The 21,405-nt window shown below is 33.5% G+C and overlaps 1 protein-coding gene across 9 annotated transcripts in view; it reads left to right on the forward strand.

Moving 5' to 3' along the window:
• The window catches only part of LOC118193858 (disks large homolog 1-like), an 816,267-nt gene that overhangs the window by 615,843 nt on the left and 179,019 nt on the right, over positions 1 to 21,405 (forward strand). For all 9 annotated transcript variants that reach the window (XM_085825973.1, XM_085825976.1, XM_085825974.1 and 6 more), the window contains 3 exons: positions 11,617 to 11,719; positions 13,337 to 13,543; positions 18,538 to 18,709. In XM_085825973.1, coding sequence (XP_085682099.1) covers positions 11,617 to 11,719; positions 13,337 to 13,543; positions 18,538 to 18,709 — 482 coding nt within the window. The remainder of the gene's footprint in view (positions 1 to 11,616; positions 11,720 to 13,336; positions 13,544 to 18,537; positions 18,710 to 21,405) is intronic.

A 21,405-nucleotide genomic window follows, 5' to 3' on the forward strand; every position in this document is an offset into this window, starting at 1 on the left:
TCCAAGGTGCCAAGCCTTCGCTACGCGGCCAGCCTTCGACTAGCTTTTAAATGTACAGCAAAAATTTCTAAAGGGAACACCAAACATTAAATTTAAGAACTGCACAGAATTTTACTTTGCAGAACAAGTTTATAAAAAAATAGAAATTTTTTAGCAACTTGGGTTTATTTAAAAAAAAAAAAAAAAAGAATTAAAATTACAATAAAAAATCTGAAAAGTTTCAGATTTTAAATTTTTAAATTACGTCCAAAGACGCCTTTATTAACGTTTTGTGTGTTACCTTTATTTATTAAATATTGTTACGAAATGTACAGGCGTGGTAAGATAGCTTCCCCGCAAAGCAATTTAGGGTTGCCATAAAATGGCAAGGAAGGCAGGGTTGCCACATTTGGCGAGAAATCGCCCATTGTGACATTTGGCGACAAAATTGGCAATATGCCATGGACGGATGGAGAACCTTCTGGAACGAATTCTTACCGGTTTAGCGCAGAATGTTCTCGAACAAAAACCGAAAGCTATATAAACCCTGCTGGTCCGCAGTCAGTTAGTGTGCGCCTCATCTGAGAACTGATAGTCAGTCATTGAGCGAGTGTCTCGAAGTCTAGCGCCGAGTTGGTCGTCGAGTGCATCGTCGTGTTTTGTCGTAGACTGTGCTGAGTCGAGAGCTATACTATTGTGTATCGTCGAGTGCATCGCGTGTAGAGTCTCGAGAGTACGTGGAGTTCTGAGAACGAACAAGCAGAATCGGGAGCTGTACTCGGGTGCTTTGCAGTGAAGCTGTCTCCACCGTTATTGCCTGACAGCGTGAAAGCTGTGTCGCTGAATGTGTCAGCGTGTTTATAACAGTTCGACGACCGTAAAAGTGATTTTGGAGCTATCTGATTAATATTGGTAAATAAAGTGTGTTTCGATACTTCATCAAGTGTCGTCGTCATTCACTCAAAATCTACGAATCCGTACGAAAGTGAAGGAATTAAAAAACGCAACAACTGGTGTCAGAAGAAAAGAAAATAACGTAACAATATCATGTTCTTCGCACTTGTAGAGTTCCTCACTGGGTAATTCTAAGTTACTGTTGGAAGTGAAGAATCTTAAGAACTGAGAAGCGAATAATCGCTTGAATTCGTGTGACAGGAAACAACAAGATAGAAGGGTAAAATAACCCTTTATTATTCCAACTAAAGTTGAACAAAACTCCGTCTTGGAGTGTACAATAAAGCCGACACTTGGGCTTGAACTTAAAAGACTAGGAATAATACTAACCTAATCTTAACTAAAGAGATAGAGCCGAAGCTAGCAAGATTCTAACCGAGTTGGCCCTTTAACGTTAATAGACTGCGAAGCTATGAAGGACCTAATGTACGGCCGAGCGTGACAATAGCTTACGAGAGAGTAGCCTAAAAAGGCGGACGCGTGCAGCCAGAATACCTGGTATCTCTCTCTAAGACCGAAAAACTTCGCGGTTAAATACCGCTCTTTCTCATTATGTATTCAGATGTGATTCTGGCCGGAAGTGGTAAGTTGAAGTTAAGAATCGATAGGAAAGGAAATGTAACTGTTAATAAAATTAACATAATCCTTACACACATAAACCATCAAATTCAGTTCAACAGCAATATCGCAAAATAATTTTTAAATGAGCGTATCTTTAGAATTGCCAATACGCAGTCTCGCACGTTGGAGATAAAAATGTTTTTTCTGTACAACATCGTCATGGCTCGCTTTGAAGTTCTTGAGTTTGTTAATCAACAATTCGTTTTACAAAATATGAAATCAATAATAAAACAAATTCCAAATTCCAAATTTGGGCTTCCAGATGCCCATATTCGCAGAAGGATTACGATCATCAAAATTGGATGGCTTTATCCCAATGCGAGAAGCATACATACATTGATGCAGATTCTTCATTATTTAATTTCTTTAAATATAATATAGGGCGATAATATTTGGTGCCAACAATTTAAAAAGCGAAACAACGCTTGTAGTGAATCCACGCAAAATGCCAAAACGAAATGAATGGTCCTTCTTCACAAATTGTCCTTATGGACTAAAAAAAACATAAATTTCAATAAAAATGTATTTTATATAAAAACAAAATTACAATGAAATAAGTAATAGCCCATATTATAAATCAATTATCCTAATAAATAAATTAAACAAAAACTGTTGTCTTCTCTGGATAAACGTATATTATCCAAGAGAAAATTTAAATTTAAAAACTGCACAGAGTTATCTCCCTCATTTTTCCCAGTGGCAACGGTGCCAATATCAGCAACTATGGCCGCCTGCCATAGTTGCTGACATAACAAGAGAGAATGATCGATTTGATGCAATTTCATCAAAAAACATAAAGAAACAATCTGATTCGAATTTTGAAAAAACGCTTTGAAGTGCAGTGGCTCTTGTTTAGATGCACCTATGCACCAAATTTCGTTGCCCTGGGTCTGTTAGCTTACGCGCAGCACGAGCAAAAGACACACACATAGACAGACACTTCCTTTTATATACATATAAATTTCAAACTTTATTTATTGTTCATGTCGCTTTCGAAGTAAACAATAAATAAATTGCGTGCTTCAATAAATCCGTCGCAGAAAAAAAAAGATCGATATCCAATCTTAAAATTTTTGTGAAAATTTTCTTCCATGTAGAATTCAGACGTGTGTTTTTAAAAGTTAATTCTCTTACGCCTGAAAAGACATACATATCTGTTTTTCGTTTTGATGCGCGTATCACTAATAATGTAACTATTATTGCTCTTTTTTTCTCTAAAAATGCTCGTATTACATTGTTCTCTTGAGAATGATTATAATTTGCATTTAATGGTGGAAGGATACAGGCAAGAATTTTTGTGAATTTCCTCACAATCTTAAATACTTATCGTTTTTCTATCAAAACAGACAAATGTTAAAGACGATTTCCACCTCAGTGTACCTGTTATGTATCTGTAAAAAGTAAGCATTCCTTATTAAATATACTCTAAATTTATTTACTGTAAATTAAAGTAATATATTTTATTTGAAAAATTCAGAAGTTATTGAGGTTAATACACTCTACATTGCATTATCATATTAGCAGTATTTTTTATTTTAAATCATTTTATTTCTTTTCTGGTTATATACAATTGAAGATAATTAAATACTAAGTACAACAGAATTTGTTATTCATTCAGTATTAGCATACACTCGATATATGCAGAGTTCCAATGGCGAATTGTACTTTCTTCACAGTTTAGATTTCAGACAGAAATCTAAAATTATGATAGATGCGCCGAAACTCGAACCTGGACCCCTCAATACGCGCCTTTAACACTGCTGATGGGCCATAGTTTTCTTTTAACAAAATCAAATTTTTTATTAACAAAATTTTTAAAAAATGAAATAAATTTTAAATTGCTCTTGCTAAATATTTATCGAAGCATACATAAGCAATAATAATATCGCGCAAGAAGAAATTCAATGTACATTCGAAATTCAATTAAATAATGTACACTCGAAATTCAAGAATTCAAAATACTTAAATAATGTATATTCGAAATTCAAGAACTCGAAATACTTAATTTATACTCGAAATACTTAAATAATCTGGTCTCGAAATACTTAAATAATGTACACTCGAAATTCAAGAACGCGAAATACTTAAATAATGTACACTCGAAATTCAAGAACTTGAAATACTTAAATTATTTATACTCGAAATACTTAAATAATGAATACTCGAAATACTTAAATAAATATATGCTAGAAATACTAAAATAATATATAATCGAAATTTAAATAAATGATAATCTTTGAAGCAAATTCGTACTTCAAATGTCTTCGTGGGCATAAAATTGCTCCGAGGGCAGCATGCAACCTGCGGATCGCTTGAGACCACTGCTTTGTAGAATACAATAAATTAAAATACTTATAACAATCTTCATACTCTTCTAAAGCTAATGTTATTATAAGGATAACGAAACTTTTCATTCACGAGATCTAAAAAAAAAATTTTTTTTTTTTAAATGAGTTCCTAAATAAACATCGGTACCGAGCTTCCCCTCTCTTAGACCACCACCTCCACTAAAAACCAAAATCATTTGGAACTGTGGTTTTATAGAAGGTCCACTTCATTGTGCTGCATTACAGAGGGAAATTCCTGCTTGTAAAGAGAGAGACAGCGGGAAAAAAACACCTTAATTGCTGGGGCTGGTATCTCTTTTAAATTGCTTTCCGATAATTTAAACTAGTTCTGAAACAAATAAATTCGTTTTTTCGTCTCTAAATTATCTTCGTGAAGAACTCGAATTAAACTCAACTCAGAAAGAAGTCACCTAATAGAGAAAACAATGTAACGAGTTTTCTCGTGCGTTAAAGTGATTTAGACAGACAGACAGACCATTTTATCCAAAGAGGGAGAAATAATCCCAAAAATAGATGTCGAAAGCCGGAAACTTTTCTAATGCTTTCATCATCATCCATTCTCCTGCCCGACATATAATCATTAAGCATTTAAGTGGCCTTCTTCTTTTTCCCTCGAACGATCGAACAAAAACAGGACTCATCCATGAACAAAAGCATCGCCAAAGTCTTTTGAAAAGCGTTAGGAAAGAAACGGGGTCATTCTTCCCTACTCTGCTGATTTCAATCGCCTGCAGTGGAAAAGATTTATGGAACGGTTAGAGCTATGGTCGATGAAGTCATTGGAAAAATCAGAGGGAAAAAAACACAAAAAGAATTCCAAGTAGCTACTCTTTCTCGACGACACGCTGATCGATATAATTTATTTTTCCATTCCAAAAATGCCCTTTTGGAAAATTCGATTACTTCAAAAAATTGTTGAGATCAGCATGAGCTGCTGCTTCTTCCTAACTTCAACCGTCAAGGTTAAAGAGTTTATCGTTTCAAGGTTAAAGAGTTACCGTTTCAAGGTTAAAGAGTTTATCGAAACGCTGGAGGAGCTTTTATCCTCTTTTTCCTCCCATATTCTACACGAAAATTTTATTTGTTGTTTTTAAAGAATTGTTTTCACTTTAATTTTATTTCTATTGAAATTGAGTTTCGGGACAAATTTTTATATTAGTTCAAAAGGCGTTAGCCTAGAAGATATATTAATTTCGTTTTGGCATTTTGCGTGGAAAACTTTAAATGTCCGTTTCACTTTCAAACTGTTGCCACCAATATTAGAGCCCTCTGCTATATTTAAAGAAATTAAATAATGAAGAATCTGCATAAATGTATGTATGTTTCTCGCACTGTGATAAAACAACGGTCCCTAGAGCCATCAAAATTTAACTAACGTAATCTTCCGTAGAATATGGGCATGTGGAAGCCCTAATTTCATTTTGAAATTTGTTTTATTATCGATTTCAGATTTTGTAACACTTCAAGGAATTTTTGATTGAAAAACTAAACGATTTCAAAGCGAGCTATGGCAACACTGTACAAAAAAAAAATTATCTCCAGCGCGCGAGATTCTGTATCGGAAATTCTAAAGCTATGTTCATTTTCAAATTAATTTGCAATATTGCTGTTGAACTGAATTTTATAGTTTAAGTTCGTATACCATGATGTTTTATAAATAAAGGTAACACACAAAATGTTAAAAAAACGCCCCTTTGGAGGTAATTTAAAATCTGAAACCTTTCTGATTTTGTTCTTATTTTTAATTTAATTTATTTATTTATTATTCTTTTACTTTAGAGCTGCAGTAAGTGAACTTTGTTACACTGTGTCGGAAAAGTCCTTAGCATTTGTTTTCTCAACTGTTGGCGGTAGACATAAATTTCCGTTTGCAAAATTTATGTGGTGCAAAGATTCATGTTTCCGTGTTTTTAAATTTAAAGTATTAGTTTGGTACAAAATACAAAATCTGAGTTCCTGCACGTTTTCTAGTCCTTATAATAGGATATATTTTGTACCCGTCATAGAAAATAAGCCCAAAAGGTTTGGCCCCAAGTTACGAATATTGACCGAGATATTTGATTTAACAATTTGCAAAAGTTGACGCAATTTTCAGTTTTAATAGAGGGTTTGATTAATAAATAAATCAGAATCTTTCGACGTTGATATTTTTTAGATTCAATAATTCTAAGTTTTCAAAGTGTAAAAAATAGGTCATTTATATATTCTCAGGGAGCTTTATTACTTAAGAACCGTAGTCTGATAGTCGTTAAAATTCATTAAAGTGCAAATGATTTTCATTTTAATGTATGCAAATAATATTCTGAGTTGGCTACGCACCATTAAACATCAGAAACCTTTTTTCTGAACGATATTTTATTTTTAGTTACGGGCATATTCCGACATTTTTGTCCTCAATTTGTGTACAGCCCCCGATTATTATTCCCGATTTTAATATGAACTATTTATCTTATACAATTTTTAGCTTTATTTTATATAGCGAATACACAATTTTCTTAAAAATAAGTATAGGAACTTCAGGAACGAGTAAAAAATTTGGTTTCACACATTATACATTTTTTTAATTTAAAAATCCGAAAACATAAATGTTAAGGCTGCATAAAATATTTTTATGTATGGAAGTGTAGGTTTACGACCGAAATAAAAAAAAAAAGTTTCGATGAGAACTATTTTGGACACGGATATAAACAAATTTTGTGAATACACAAAAAAGAATTTAAATAAATAAATAAATAAGTAAAATTCTGACGCAATTAGTGAATAAATATGTTATTTTTTTATTAATATAATGAACTAGTTTTTAAACCCAAGATCAATATTTGTGTTATTAAAAAATTACAATTCGAAGTGTTCTGAACGATTAATAGAGAAAACACGTTATCGATAGCTGTTGGCATTTATGATAAAACTCCCACAAAGACACCTCCCGATATTTTAATGATGCTTTAAAGAAATAGTTCTAAAATACATAGCCAACTCCAGGTAAGGAATTAAAGTTTAAAAAATTTCGTTATATTTATAAGCTATTTTCTCCTTTCTTTTAACATTCCTTCGTGGTATAAAGGCAGGCGCGTATTGGAGAAGTCTAGGTTCGACTCCCGGCGAGGACATTGCACATTTTTCACGTCTTCTGCTTCAAAATAACCTAATGACGCTACACATTTACTGTTAAAATTAACTCTTAAGTACATGGTTATTTATTATAAACTTTTCTTAAAGAAATTTAATTTTGAAATTCTGTATGTATTCTTAAATTTAATTGTTACATATTGTTGACTATTAACAGTTATATATTTTCTCTCGGAAAATTAAATTGATTGCTATGCACGTGTTTAGAATTAATTACCGTGTTTCTTCTTAATTTCCTCCGCCACCCATAGTTAAGGAGGGAGGCTGAAGGGTAACATATGGCATTAATAAGGTAAATTATAAACATTTTAGTTATGATACATCTTGAATTAAAATGTAGAATATTGAAGTATTACATGCGATAATTTGTAATTATAAAATTACTTTATATATGCGCAATATATAATAAAATATAATGACTACGCTAAGAAATAATTGGCAACCTTAAAATTGGCTATTCTAAATTTGGTGTTCTTCCCCTAAATTCATCTGTTCTCCCAAATTCGAGATCTTTCTACGTTACATAACGCTGCTTGAAAAGAAGAACAAAACCTAAAGTTAACCAATCACAGCTGAGCTGTACTTACGCACCTACTTAGCATAAATACTGCTTCGCAAACAATTACGTTATTCCTTTTCCTAACTTCTGCCATGAAAATATTTCTACTCCTTTGCTATATCCTCCTTTGTTCTTTATCTAAGATGACGTAACGTGTATATAAAAACTATTGTAATTGCTTACGATCAAAAAGGGTATATTCTTATAAAGAAATTATTTTGATAGGCCTAAAAATAAAGATGGTGATACGCAGAAATTAGTTTTGTCAACGTCGTTTTTCCTACCTTTTCTTCTCAGCCATCACGACTGCACCTTAAAATATCACACACACATACATATATATGATACGTTATTAACTTAAAGGAACTATCATCTTAATTCATCTCTTTAATCTCAGTATTTGAATTAAAACTCAACTACAATTTTGGCCTTAACTAAAATTGCCAGTTTGATATCATTATTACTTGAGTAAAAGATGAAACACCTTCGCAATTCATAATTATTGTTAATTGAACGGGTTCTTTTTGTTCCCCTTGAAAAGTCAATTTCCGATCAATGATGATAATTACTTGGCTTATTGATTTTCATATTAAAAATTTTAATTTCTATTTTCATAATTCAAATTCAACTTCCTTTAAAAATGTTTTCGGGACTAAATTTTCATACATGTGGGGTACTTCATTTCGATACATTCTACTAAATTTATATTAGAAGGTAATATAATCAATTTTTCTTTAGTAAATAAATTATTATTATCTCACTTTGCAGCTATTGCGCAAGTATTAGGAAATTGATTTCGATTTCAATGAATTTCAGTTCATCAATTCAATATTTGATATATATACATATGCAAGCCTTATGTTTATGTATGTATGTATTTCGAACAATTTCGTGCCTGAAACTTCGTTACAAAAGCAAAATTTAATGCATGTTCTTTGTTCAGTTACACACGCCGTTTTGAGATATTACCGAAACAAAATTTATGTATTTGGTAAAAATGAATTTATTTGTAAATGATAAAAGTAATGTGGATTATTGACAAAAATTAAGGAAAGCAGTAACAACTCGCAAAGTCTCTTTGGAACATGCGAATTAGAGTTTTAAAAGGACTCTTGAAGAATTATCTTGTAGCCTTGTGAAACAAAACAGAAATCGGAAGAATGGTGCATTTTATTCAAACCCAAAATTAACAAATGACCCAACTTGGGTTACAATGAGCTAAGCACTTTTGGCTTAACAGATATACGTAACGAACAACGATTTGCCTAACGGCTCCTAGAATACTTTAACGCGCAGAATGGGCTCTGGTCTGTAATAAACCGGCGAGACAAAGCCGAATGGCTAGAACACTCAGCGCCGCTAACGCAAGGTCGCTGACAATCGCAGCACAACGTGCGCTGAAATAGGCAAACACTCTCTAAAACTATCTTCAGAACCTCTTACCTAAATAGCACTTCATTCTACCTGAATCTGATTAAATTCTGAGTATCTCATTTACATTTTGGCATGAAAAGAGGATAATAGGAAACTTCTAGCTTAAAATGTACTATTAATTAAATAAATAAACCTCACAAAAACTTTGCAAGCTTTTTCTTGCACACATGTGTATGTTTCAAATCAATTATTCCCACTGCATTTCGATCGCAGCTGTAAACGGGTATTTGATGCAGGCATTGAGGTATCGCTTAAAACAGCAAACGTTTTTATCAGTTAATCAATCGCGACAAAAAACAGGGAAGTTTAAAAAAAATTGTATTGCTCATTGCTAATAATGCGTGAATAACTAAATAATCTGCCTGAATTGCATTATTTACAGCTGCAATTTATAAAGATTTTTTTTTAATTTATTAAAGTAGTTGTAGTTATAATAGCCTTAAAAATGATAATGAATTGAAAATCACATCTCTGAGCAATATATTTCCTGTTACTTTAATTTAATGTAATTTGTTTTATTATATTGTTTTATTCTATATGCTTCAATGTAATGTAATTTGCACCTAATTGATAAGAAAGTTATGGTAAGTTTGTAGAAACATTAGGTTATTTTGAAGCAGGAGATGTGACAAATGTGCAATGCCCTCGCCAGAACTCGAACCGGGACATCTCGAATACGCGCCGAGTGTGCTACCGTTACACCACGAAGACATGCAGAAGGGAGGAAAAAATACTTTATGTACTCCCCCCTTTTAAAGAGCAATTGAGGATTAGGGGGTCCAGTCGCGAAGAAAGAGAAGGAAGAAAGGGAAATTCTTCTTTGAAGGGAGAAAATACTGTTGCGTTATTTTTCTTTACTGACTACTATACACGCTAACACTATCAGCAACACAGCCTCTAGGTTATCAGGCTATCACGGTGGAGACAGCTTCCTTCAAAGCACCCGAGCTCTCGACTCTACTTGGTCGTTCTCGGAACTCCACGTACTCTCGAGACTCTCCACGCTACAACTCGCGATGCACTTTACGACACACGAGCACAGCTCCCGACTCTTCGATTCAGTCGTTTCCGGAGCTCAACACGCTCTCTCAACGATGCACTAACCGCGATACACTAGCATACCCCTTCGGTGCACTCGACGACCCATTCGGCACTCGCCGGTCGGCTGTCAACTCGATCATCGTCTCCGCACAGACTAACTAGATGAGACACTCTACGAGGCACACACACTCAATGATTGACTATCAGCTCGCTAGACGAGGCACACTCTCTGAGACACACTCGCTCAATGACTCACTATCAGCTCGCTAGAGGAGGCACACACACTGACTGCGGACCAGCAGGTTGATATAGCTTTCGGCTTGTGTTCGAGAACATTCTGGGATAAACCGGTAAGAATTCGTTCCAGAAGGTTTTCCATCCGTCCGTGGTATATCACCAATTTCGTCGCCAAATGGGCGATTTCTCGCCAAATGTGACAATTCCGCCTTCCCTAGCCATTTTATGGCAACCCTAAAACTGCTTTGCGAGGAAGCCATCTTACCGCGCCTTGACATTTCATAACAATACCTTGTATGCTTTCCCTTTTATAGGGCGACTAGGGATTGGGGATCCAAATCCTGGTAGTGAAGAATCATCATCCACCACCTTTTAGTTCGGGAGCCACTGTAGAGACATGAAGTTATTTTGAAGCAGGGTTTGTGAAAAATGAGCAATGCTATCACCAGGACTCTAAGCTAGATCTCTCTATTACGCGCCAAGTGTGCTACCGTTACACCACGAAGGAATGCGGAAAGAAGGGAGAAAATACATTAAAAGTTTCGGTTTTTACAAGGCACTTTTCCAGATATTTCTGAATGTAAAGGAAGCTTTTAAAATGTCACGATATTTTTAATTAAAATAATTAGTCCGAAGGGGCTTTGTCCATGAAGGACTATTGTTTTCGTTTTGTGATTTTGCGTCGAATTACTTTTCAAACTGTTGCCACCTAAGATTAGTGTCCTGCATTATATTTGAAGAAATTAAATAATGAAAAATCTGCATAAATGTATGTATAATTCTCGCATTGTGATAAAACAGCGGTACCTAGAGCCATGGAATTTTGAATGAAGTAATCATCCTGCGAATATGGTCATCTGAAAGTCCCAATTTGAAATTTGGAATTTGTTTTATGATCGATTTCATATTTTGTAAAACTTCAGCGAATATTTGATTAACAAACGAAGCGATTTAAAAGCGAGCAATGGTAACAATTCTACGGGGAGAGGGAAACTTTTTTATCTCCAGCGTGCAAGACTGTGTATCGGAAATTCTAAAGATACGCTCAATTTAAAATTATTTTGAGATATTGCTATTCAACTGAATTTTATGGTTTAAGTGCAAAGAACATAAAATTCAATAAATAAAGGAAACCCACAAAATGCTAAAAAAAAAATCGCTCCTTTGGACGTAATTTAAAATCTGAAAGCTTTTAGATTTTTTTTTTTTTTTTTTTTTTCAATTTTCTATTAATTTTTATTTTATATGTTTTTATTATTATAGAGACATTATTTAATGTGTGTTAACTTTGTGGTAATTTTTCTTTTTTTCCAGAGTCAATGATATCATCGTCAAAGTGAATGACACAAATGTGGTGGATGTTCCTCATTGCGTCGCGGTGGATGCCTTAAAAAGAGCTGGGAACAACGTTAGACTGGTAAATATTATATTGAACTTCCCAGTAATTTATTTTAAACCCGAAAATGAAGAGATGATATGTTTTATGTACATTAAACAAATAAACGTCTTTGCTCTTCAATATGGTGTCCAACTTTAAAATTAAATAATATTGGTCAAATTTTCTTCTACGAGACACATATTATTTAATATTTTATTTTTACCTTTTTGTACGAAGTAAAGGAAGCATTGTTATCACGAAAAATTCCGGGTATCATATTTCAACGGAAATATCCATTTTTACCGCTATCGAATTCAATTAAACGATGTTTTTGCGTGACTTCTGTACTAAGGACAGAATAAAGGACTTTTTTCCACCAAACAAATTATGAAATTGCCTTATAATGTACTCAGAAAAGATTATTTCGTGGCGTCTGTACGTACATGCGTATGTATCTCGCATAACTGAAAAAGGAATAGCCTTAGAACGTTGAAAATTTATATATATGACTGCTTAACATGTAGTTGTGCACTTCCCTTTTAGGTTGCCATTGACCGCACCAAAAGTACACATATATATATATATGTAAAGAAACTGTGGTTGGATGACATGACATGAAAGATTTGATTATGAATGCGGCACAAACTTGCATTAAAATTTTCGGTGAAACAGGACTTTTCTCACAATTCACTGTGAACACAGAATAACAAACCCATGTAGATTTCTTCATAATTAGAACTGGTCGAAGAATGTAATGACACACAGTTTCGTAGATACTTGAAGCTCAGAGCGTCCATCCATTCTGAAGAATAAGTAATCGAGCCGGATTAAATTCAGTTTATTTATTTTAATTCACTTGTGGCTGGAATTCACTTGGCACTCTACTCGTGTGCCTATTAAAGAACATTTTCAATTTTGATATTATTCCCATAAAAACGAAAGTAGCAGCACACACATAATTGCAAAAAGACGTCTGGCCAAGAGGAAAGCACAAGCAAAAGCGACGCATTATTTCATAGAAAGAAGGGAGGGAGTCAGATTTTAGTTTTGGTTTCCAATTTGGTGATTGGTCAAGAGGCCTCTGCATTAAGGGCTGCGTAAGATTGCATGATTAATTTGAATGACGCAGTTTAGACAACGCTATTTTTAGGACAGATAGATGAAGTCCCCCCCCCTCAAAAAAATATATAGAAAATAAAAGAGGTTATAGTGAATTAAATTTAGAAGTTTGCTTTGATATTTTTTATCTTACACATATATGTACAAAACAATGTTTTTAAGATGAAATATGATGCCTGAAACTTTTCGCGATTACAGTACTTCCTTTTTACTTCGTATAAGGAAGCAAAAAAGGAAAGGAAAATAGGTTGCTATAAATTAAGAAATTCGCCAAGTGAATTATTTCTTGGTGCAGACTGAAAAAAAAATTCTCTAAGATATAAATTTGATCTGTGAGATCGCATAAATTAACGAGTATTAGAGAAAAAACTTAAACGGCATTCTGGGGTATTTTAATTTTTGAATTTAATAGTTGAAATTACTTTGTTTTCTGCGTACCTCTATATTTCTCTTGTGTGCCACCAGTGGTACGGTTAAGAATCGCTGACCTAATGTATTGCAATAAACTTAAATGATTCTTCGTTTTGTCTGCCGCAGCTCGTGAAGAGGATTCGTGTCCCACAGCCGCAGCGGATTCTGGAAATAGAGCTTCTGAAGGGGAACAAAGGACTTGGCTTCAGCATCGCAGGAGGAGTGGGTAATCAACACGTACCTGGAGATGATGGCATCTACATTACGAAAGTGATGGAAGGTGGCGCAGCCTACGTCGACGGCAGGTTGCAAGTGGGCGACAAACTCCTGGCAGTAAGTTGTACGATACTGACATTCCTTGCTGTTCCTATCTCTCGGTTTGCATATTTTACAGACGCTTCCTCGAAGATTCCGGCAACAAAGATGACTCAGAGTACATGGTAATATATTTCTTGTCACAGAATGGATTAAGAAGTCAGGTAATGTATTGTGGTATTGTCAACACAACAACTATTGTCTTTAAGCCGTAACATAGAAAGTACACTGCGCCAAAAAAAAAAAAAAAAAAAAAAAAAAAAAAAAAAAAAAAAAAGTGACAGTTCTACAGCGAGCAATGGCAACGGTTATGTGACAGCGAACAATGGCAACGGTTATGTGACAGCGAACAGTGGCAACGTTGTACAGAAAAAGCATTTTTATGTCCAGCGCGCGAGACTGTGTATCAGAAATTCTAAAAATACGCTCGTTTTAAAATTAATTTGCGATTTTGCTCTTGAACGGAATTTTATGGTTTTAGTGCGAAGAACATGATATTTAATAAATAAAGGAAACACACAAAATGTTAAAAAAATGCTCCTTTGGATGTAATTTAAAATCTGAAAACTTTCAGAATTTTTTTTCTTTTTAATTCTTTCTTGATTAGTAGATGTTGCTACGCTCGTTTTACTCTTGACCCTGTCCATTTATATATATCAAAATAGACCATTTGGCCTATTTTGTTTACTCAGAACACGTTGTTTCGCTATGAATACACTTTTTCCTTCTGAAAAACGATTTATGTCAACCGGTTCAGAAATTCATAGGCGTTTTGTATGAAATCTATGCCAATTTATTTTACCTTCTAAGAATTGATGTGCTTTATGTAATTCTGCAGAGATTTTTATCACTACTAGGTGTGACGCTGTTTATGTTTAATAAAAGCAAAATAAAAAACGACACATTAGTAAACATACTATTTCTTTCTACATTCGTTTTGAAATTTAATGAAGAAACCAGTTAAATTTAAATGTTTATTTGTGCTATTGATGTTTATTTTTCCAATAGTGGGCTCTAGTCTAAGACGGCATTGGCTACTCCTAAGGCCAGAAGTGGTGGCCATTTTACTGTGGAGGCACCTAAATAGGCAGCCACCGTTACCTCCTATGAAGGAATAGACAATTTAACATCCATGCCTTCTCCAGAATTCAAATCCGGAGCCCTCGTATCGCAGTCAGGTTCTTCTATTCCCCATTCTATTGTGCCGATTGACGAAATTCAACTTGCTTGTTTCATGTCTCGAAAGCGCGACTTAAGATGTGTATAAGATGTGTACATGTAGCATTGTTCTAATATAGGTATTTTGACACAAAATCCGACTTTTTCTAAAATGACAAGCCAATGTTTATCCATATTCTATTTTGTATTGTGTTTCATACTTACTTCTGTAAGCCCCATGTGATACTACGTGGTACATGGGGAACTTATTGTGTTTCTTTAATTGAAAAAAAAAATGTTTATCCATATTTCGATTCTACGACTCAAATTATGCCAGACTGCCAAGTTTTTTAAAAACGAGTAGTTTTTAAAAAAATTAGCTGTGAAACTTTTAGCTCCTCGGTGTTAATAGAATTTTATATACGTATATTTATTAATCTCTCTTTTTTTATTAAACTTACTCGATTCCTTCTTCCAGAATTCGAAATTTAGGCTTAATCCAAATATAATTCGCGCATTTTTTATGATTTATTTTTAAAATTTGTAATTTTAAATATTTTTATGAATTTTTCGAAAATATTTTTGTATTATAAGCTGTAAAGTCTTAAACATCATATTAAAGTAGATGTATTTCTAGGAATACCTGCAAACAATTAGAGCATTTTGTTCAACATTTCTTACGATACATGTGAATTTACATATTGGCACAATCTAAAATTTAGCATATTTTATATAAGCGATAAAAACGCCAAATATAGTTTGCGCACTGTAATAAAATTATTTGAAATGATATACGATGACGTGTTTTCCACTCGTTTACAATGAAAAAAAAAAAAGAAAAGAAAATAGTTCGCTATAAATTAAGAAGTTCGCCAAGTGAATTGCTCTTGAAGCAAACTGAAAAAAAAAATTGCGCCAAGATAAATATATGAATTTCTCCGTAAATCTCACACCAAATTTTACCAAATTTAATATTTAGGCATAATTTGAGTCGTAGAATCGAAATATGGAAAAACTCGCCATATCATTTCAGAAGAAGTCGACTTTGTGTCAAAATATCTATGTTATAACAATGCTATATATAAATCTAATATATATATACTAAGTCGCGCTTTCGAGACATGAAAACCGCAAGTTGAATTTCGTCAATGGGCCCAGTAGAAAGGGAGATTAAAAAAAAAAAAAAAATGTTCTTTCCCCCCCCCCCCGCTGTGTACATTTCTTTCTCTGTGATAAATGTATATTTATACCAGATTGACGTGTTATACATTTTTGCCACAAATACATAAGTATATATTAAGGGGTCTAGGACTTTTCGCCGTCGCCTTTTACAGTGGCCGTTTTGGCGTCAAGACAAATCTTTCTTTACATGACTGTATTTTAGCTTGCCGTATTATACTCGTATTAAATTTATTTAGTTTAATAATTCTGTTTACCTTGGTAAGGTTGCTTTTAATATGTATAGTTATTGACAAGTATGATGTATAAAGAAATTACATATAGTTATTTGAAAATTTTGTCAGTATCAAAGAGAACTAAGGCTAAACTTCTGATATAACAGAACTTATATTATCGATTTCAAAATTATGCGGGTACAATATTTACATGATTCGTCAAAATTTCTTGGAATTTTAATCGAGTCGTTCAAAGAAATCACTCATCCAAGCAGGAAATTCACATTTTTATCAAATCTGAATGCAAAACGGAATTACTTTGGAATCTTGTCAGCACTTTACTCTTTTAAAATTAATATGTCCTGTGTAACGATGTATTTGTATAAAACTGTACACAAAAACATTTCATATATTATTTTGTATAAAATGTTCATTAAATTAAATTAAATTGTTAAACTAAACAGAGTTATTAATTTAAATCAACTGGATATAATACGGCAAGATATAATACAGTCGTGTAAAGAAAAATATGTCTTGACGGCGAAGGGACCCGAGGGCGAAATGGCCACGTAGAATAGTTCCATTACCTATATTGAGGGCCGTGCTGCCTGGGTGTACATATTTTGACAACTTACTTCGCAATGGCTCCCAGAAGTTTCATTATGCGATGCATCTTTATATCAAAAATCCGTCATAATTAGGATATATACCTCATATATAAAGGAGAAAAGAAGCGCATGCATTCTTTATGCATTCAACGCTTTTAAAACTTCAGCGCGCAATACTTGTGACAAATAATTCACTTCAGTCGGAGTTTTGTCTTCGATGTGGTTGCTCTTTAAACATTACAACGTAGTTACTTGAAGCGCCCTGAACAGAAAATGCAATAATATATTATTCCTTCCTCAGTACTTAATTTGTTCTCCCTGCTACAGTTACTCTCACGTACGTTACTTAATCGTTTTGTCTTCTCCACCCTCGAATCTTGACAGCAATTTCTGACAAATGCAAGTTTTAATATATCAGTTATGTGTTCCCAGGAATCCTCGCGGCCCCCAACTTTAGGCATGTTAATTGAACAGGGAAGACCCGCCGTAAGCTAGATGCGATACATTAGCGAAGAATATGATATTGAATGTAGATGAGGATCCATTTATTATAACTCTGTTCCTGCCATTGAAATATTTGTTATGGTTCATTCGCGTTCATAAGCCTCCGGATGATGTTACATAAGTAATTAAAAGTGGAAACTGTGCGTTTGAAATTAGAGTTTCTGGATTTACATTAGCTTTGCAAAATGCAAAATATTTAAATGACATTAATATATTTCTAAATCTCTCTCTCTCTCTCTCTCTATATATATATATATATAAAGAATAATGTCTGTTTGGGTGTTTGTTTGTTCGCTATTAACTCTGTCACTACTAAAGCTATCGTCACCAAACTTACTATTATTCTTTTGTGGGCCTTGGAAAAGATCGACGTAAACTATTTTTTTGAAAAAAAGTAGCTAAAATATCGGAGATATGAGTTAAGAACCCTGAAAACGCTAATTTTCGCCCTCATTTTCCCGAGTGGCAACAGTTTCGCACGCTGGAGATAAAAATCTTTCTTTCTTTCGAGAAGTGTTGCCACTGCTCGCTTTCAAATCCTAGAGTTTGTTGATAAGTAATTTATAAATTTCATAATGAAATAAAAATAGCATTGCCAAATATTAAATACATTATTCAGATTCCAGAATTTCGTGGGAAGCCATTTAGACTATTCCCATCTTCGTACGACTTTAATTAGCCGAAATACTATTTAAAAACTCGGAAAGCGCTAATTTTCGCTCTCATGTTTTCGAGCGGCAACAGTCTGGCTCGTTGGAAATAAAAATTCTGCTTTATTTAGAGAAGTGTTGCCACTGCTCCCTTTCAAATCGTAGAGTTTTTTAATCAAAATTTTTTAATTTTACAAAACCTATATATGTAAAGAAGAATTTCTGTTTGTGTGTTTGTTCGCGTTATTGATTTCTGATGACTTTTTTGCCACATTTAATCGACAAAAATTGAATTTAGGTAAAATGTTAGATGGAACTTTTACGACCATTTGATTAGAAAGACGAAAACTATTCAAAACTGTGTGCCATTGTTGCTGATATAATGAGAGAAAATGAGTTTATTTCTCTCTATCAAAATTTTTATGTCTCTTCCATATCACATTACACTGAAAAATGTATGACTATGAATCGTATTTTCTGCATCATTATTAGAGAAGGCTTATGGAGTCATTTTTCAGATTTATTCTATTTTAAGATTGATTAGCTTTAGATTTCTTCTATTTCACATATGTTCTATCTTACTTGTTCTAATTCTATTTATCTTTCTTCTATTTTAGTTATATTTTTATGTAACTTCGAAAATTTATTTTAATCTGTGCTCATTAAATTGAAGTATTTTTTAATCCATTTTTTAATAGGTAGGTGATGTCAATTTGGAGCACGTGACCCACGAGGAGGCTGTGGCGACGCTGAAAGCCACTTCAGATCGCGTGGTACTGACTGTCGCCAAGTCGCGGTGTCCGCCAGAATTTTTCGCCAATCACTCCGCCTCGTCGCCCTTATCTTACATAGAGGATGCTTCTTCACCCAGTAATTTACCATAATTTTCTTTCTATAACCACAACTGTATTTAGCATCCATTTCTGTGTAGTTTTTTAAGCCCACGTCGACCTATTAAAGTTTTCTATGCTAGTCTATAACTTTTTAAAGGAGAATATACTCGTGGATTTCGTCTAGCAAAAGCTGGATTCGAGAATTAGCTACGACAGCAGCACAATCTAGCACTCTACATGAAGCTACATGCTAACAGACAAATATATATATGTATATATATGAAAATTTTGGACTATTGATAAACTTGTGCTGCTAAAATTTAGTATTTGCGGATTTTGCGAAATTTTTGCGATTTCCATCATTTCCTTGTGCTACTCCTTGCGACTTCAAAGATTTGTTTTAATGTGTCGTAAAATGCTTACATATTAAGATAATATATCAATTAAAAATAATTTACATAAAAAACCTGTTTATTTAGGCTTAAAAACGAGATGCGGGTAGGGGAAAGAGGGAAAAAGTCGGAAAGAAAGAAAAAAAACTGATTCGAGATCTCTCTCACCTCCCCCCCCTTCATCATGCGGGTTTTTTGTTTTTAAGTCAGTTCACCTTTCCAGTTCTATGATGGAAACGAATCGAACAAAAGAACTTGCAGATTGGGCACCCATACAGAAAAAGAAATGAAAGTCATTCTCCTGATTATAATATTGCTAAGAACTAAGCAATGGAAATGACTTAAAAAGGCTTTCCTAATCATAATCTGAAATAAGCCCACCAGGCTGAAGGGAAAACTCGCTGAAAAACATTCCTCAATTAAAATTTTCCCAATTAAGCAAAATAACAATGAGTTAAACAAATTAACTCCCAACTCAAAAAAATTAGTACAAAAGCGCTAACAATCTAAACGCGAGGAATCTCTTAAGAACGGATATGCACAAATTAATTTAAAAGTAGAACCTAAATTCAGTGAGAATTAATAAAAAAAGAAATGGATATATAAGCAATTGAAAATGAGCAATATAGTTTTAAATTTTTTCCATTTATATCATCAAGCTACATCATTATCAAGTTAAGATACGTAATTAAAACGAATAAGAATCGAATACAGTCTGTAGCTTACAGTAAATGTGTGATGACGTCAGAAGTCATGTGAGCATGCATAACTATGACGTCACAGAAATCACGTGATTTCTGACGTCATTTTCGATGTTTTGCTATTTTAGTTGAAAATTTTCTGGCAGCATTGGCCAGGACTCCTATTCCGAATCATACTGTTCAACAGTATTGCCAGAAAATTTTCAACTAAAGTAGCAAAAGAAGACTAACAAATTGGCAAATGACGTCAGAGATCACGTGATTTTTTGTGACTTCATAGTTACGCTTGCTCATATGACCTCTGACGTCATCACAAATTTCGGTAAGATAAAATACAGACTGCATTCGATCCTTAATCGTTTTAATTATGTATCTTAGCTTTAACGAAAATTATATTGCCGATTTTCAATTGTTTAAATATCCATTCCTTTTGTAATTAATTCTCATTTAATTTAGATTTCGGTTTTTAAATTAATTTGTAAGATACTTCTCACGTTTAGATAGTTAGTGCTTTTGCACTAAATTTTTTGAGATGGCAGTTACTTTTTTTAATCCAGTGAGTTTTCCATTCTGAGTAGTGGACTAATTTCAGATTCTGATTACTTAAGACAGCCTCGTTTCTTCTTTCACTGCTGAATTTATTTGTGTTGTTATTTGGGTAAATTCAGTTGCTTTGATTTATAAGTCATTTCTATTCCTTAGTTCTTAGCTATAATAATCAGGAGGTTGAACTTTATTCCTTTCTCTGTTTGGGTACCCAATATATGGCGCGCAAGTTCTTTTGTTCGATTTGTTATCACCATAGAACTGAGAGAAGGGACTGTCTTAAAAACAAAATTGGTAGAGCAATAAAATCATGATAATATTAAGGTACACTGCACACAAAAAATATGGGACAGTTCTATATCTCCCGTTCTACTGGGCCGATTGACAAAATACAGCTTGCGTTTTTATGTCTCGAAAGCGCGACTTAGGATATGTATTAGATTTATGTATAGCACTGTTCGTATATAGGTATTTTGACATAAAATCAGACATTTCCTGAAACTGCATGCCAATTTTTTTTCCATATTTCGGTTCAACGAGTCAAATTACGTCAAACTGTCAAGTTTTGTAAAAATCGCACGAGTAGTTATTAAAAAATTCGCTCTCAAAATTTTAGCTCCTCAATGTTAATGCAATTTCGTATGTATTCATTAATATCTCTTTTCTTATTAAACGTATTTGATTCCTTCTTGCACAGTTCGAGATTTAGGTTCGTTCCAAATAAAATTCACCCATTTTTTAAGATTTATTTTTAAAATTTGTACTTTAAAATAATTTTTCTAAATTTTTCGAAAAATATTTTGAATTATAACCTATAAAATTTTTACAATCATCTTAAAGTAGATGTATTTTTAAGTTATACCTGCAAAAAATTAGAGCTTCTTATTCAAAATTTCCGAAGATATACGTGAATTTATATACTGACGCATTTGGAAATTTGGCATGAAAGCGATAAAACCTCAAATGTGGTTTAGACACTTTGCTAAAATTATTTGAAAGTAAGAACGATGTGACTTTTTTCTCGCTCATCTGCAATGTAAAAAGATAGGAAAGAGGTGGTTTTTTTTTTCCGTCTCGGCATAATGGAAGGGTAA

Source organism: Stegodyphus dumicola, chromosome 10, assembly GCF_044657685.1.
Source record: "Stegodyphus dumicola isolate Sdum_Otavi_A_Nest chromosome 10, ASM4465768v1".
Classification (NCBI taxonomy): Eukaryota; Metazoa; Arthropoda; class Arachnida; order Araneae; family Eresidae; genus Stegodyphus; species Stegodyphus dumicola.